The 1,699-nt window shown below is 57.3% G+C and overlaps 1 protein-coding gene across 1 annotated transcript; it reads left to right on the top strand.

The window, feature by feature from the left end:
• Positions 1-225: 225 nt before the first annotated feature.
• LOC128105548 (proline-rich protein 23A3-like) lies at positions 226-1,032 on the top strand. The gene has a single exon (XM_052730790.1). It carries the CDS (start codon positions 226-228, stop codon positions 1,030-1,032), a length of 807 nt encoding a protein of 268 aa, XP_052586750.1.
• The last annotated feature ends 667 nt before the right edge of the window (positions 1,033-1,699 follow it).

Raw genomic sequence — 1,699 nt, 5'->3', positions numbered from 1 at the left:
TTTCTTGGAAGCCAGGCTTAAATAGGGAACTGTGGCCCTCTCCAAACACTCTTGATCAGTCAGTCATCCTGATCACATCTCTCTCCTAGAGGGTCCACAGAGTCTCTTGCAGAAGAAGCCAGACAACAGCTGTCCCTGAAGGACACCAACAGTGCACAAGTCCATCAGCTGCATCAGACCTTGTCTTGCAACTCTGGTCAAGTGCCAAGGCTCATTGGCACCATGATGCCAGGAGTGCGTCCCCGCAGCCCCACCGCCAACCCTCTGCCTTGCTGGGCACCACAGCCAGAAGGACCCAAGCCTGCCAAGCGCCTCTGCCTCCAGCAGGCACAGCCAGACCTGGAAGCGCCCACCGGGCCAGCCAGCGAGCAGCTCACCACCACCATGTTCCTGCCTGCTGGCCTTGCTCTCAAACTCCATCTGGAAGACGTCGACCTGCTGCTGGAGCCCGAGCCCGATTCTGTCATGACAGTGATGCTCCCTGGACACACCATCATCGTGGTGCCCGAGGATCTCCAGGACTCCCACCAGCCTGGACAGCCTGGCTTCTTGCCCGCCAGCCATCAAGAGGCCGCTCTCCTGGAAATGCCCCAGGACCACCAGGTCATCCTCCAGCGGGGATCCTCCGGCACATGTGTAGCAGACACCCAAGGTTGCGGAAATCCCTCTGACCCAGGTGAAGTCACTCAAGGAGGCTTAGGAGACTTCCTGAGGCCTATGCCATGGATGGATGCTCCAGCCGGCATGGTCCCGGGGATGCTTCTCCCCTTCACCGGGGTGTCCAGCCCCTTGTTCCCGGGCCAAGTGCCATGTCCTTGGGGCCCATCAGCCCTTCCTGGTGCAGAGAGATATGCTCCCAGCTCCATCTGGAGCCTCAAAGGCAGCATGTTGTGGCCTCTCCCCAGCTCACCACTGCAGCCTCTCCCTCCATCTCCTCCTCCTCCTCCTCCTCCAGGTCACCAGGCACAGGACCCTCAGAGTCACCAGAAACTCTGGCGCCCTTGCTGCAAGGCCCGGAGGCGCCTCTTCTAGGACAGAAAGGACTGCTCTCTGGACACACAGCACCTTGGACACTCACCTGGCTGCCCTGTGGATTCCCGGTGCCACTCGAGACACCAAACAATCCAACATTGAGCCTGTCTCCACACAGGTGCTTTTTGCAGCCCACTAGCTTCAAAAAGAATGGAGACACTAGATCTCACCCCTGAAGTGAAAACGCTGCTTTCCAGAACCGCAAAGTCTGCTTGTCAGGTCAAGGCTTCATCTCAGAACCTCCCACATCCCCTCATTGGCATCGCTGGCTCCCTGGACAGACACTCTCAGGGTCCCCTATTTCAACGGAACCAAGAGTACTGGGTTTGCTACACTGCCACTGTCCTTTCTGTGTTCCCCTCACTGGATGGAGACTTGGCCTTGCCTTGGGCCTCTTGGACAGTTCAAGCTGCTGCTCCTCCAGGAACCAACAAATACCCCAGTGGGAGAAGATGGTTCCTAGCCCTGAGTGTATGATGCTTCTCTGCTTCTTCACAGCCATTCCTTAACCTGCTGGAACAGTCTTCCCTTGTCCATCTCCTCAGGACAACCAAGGCTACACAGTGAAACGCCGTCTCAGAAGAGAAGGCTAACAAACAAACGAACGAACGAACGAAGGACCGAACAAACAAAAAGACAGCTGCTGAAGGAAGCAGTTGGGGCGGGA

The sequence above is a fragment of the Peromyscus californicus genome, unplaced genomic scaffold (genome assembly GCF_007827085.1).
Source record: "Peromyscus californicus insignis strain IS unplaced genomic scaffold, ASM782708v3 Scaffold_11__1_contigs__length_118956290, whole genome shotgun sequence".
In the NCBI taxonomy this organism is placed as follows: Eukaryota; Metazoa; Chordata; class Mammalia; order Rodentia; family Cricetidae; genus Peromyscus; species Peromyscus californicus.
This window is presented reverse-complemented; position numbering and strand designations above follow the sequence as displayed.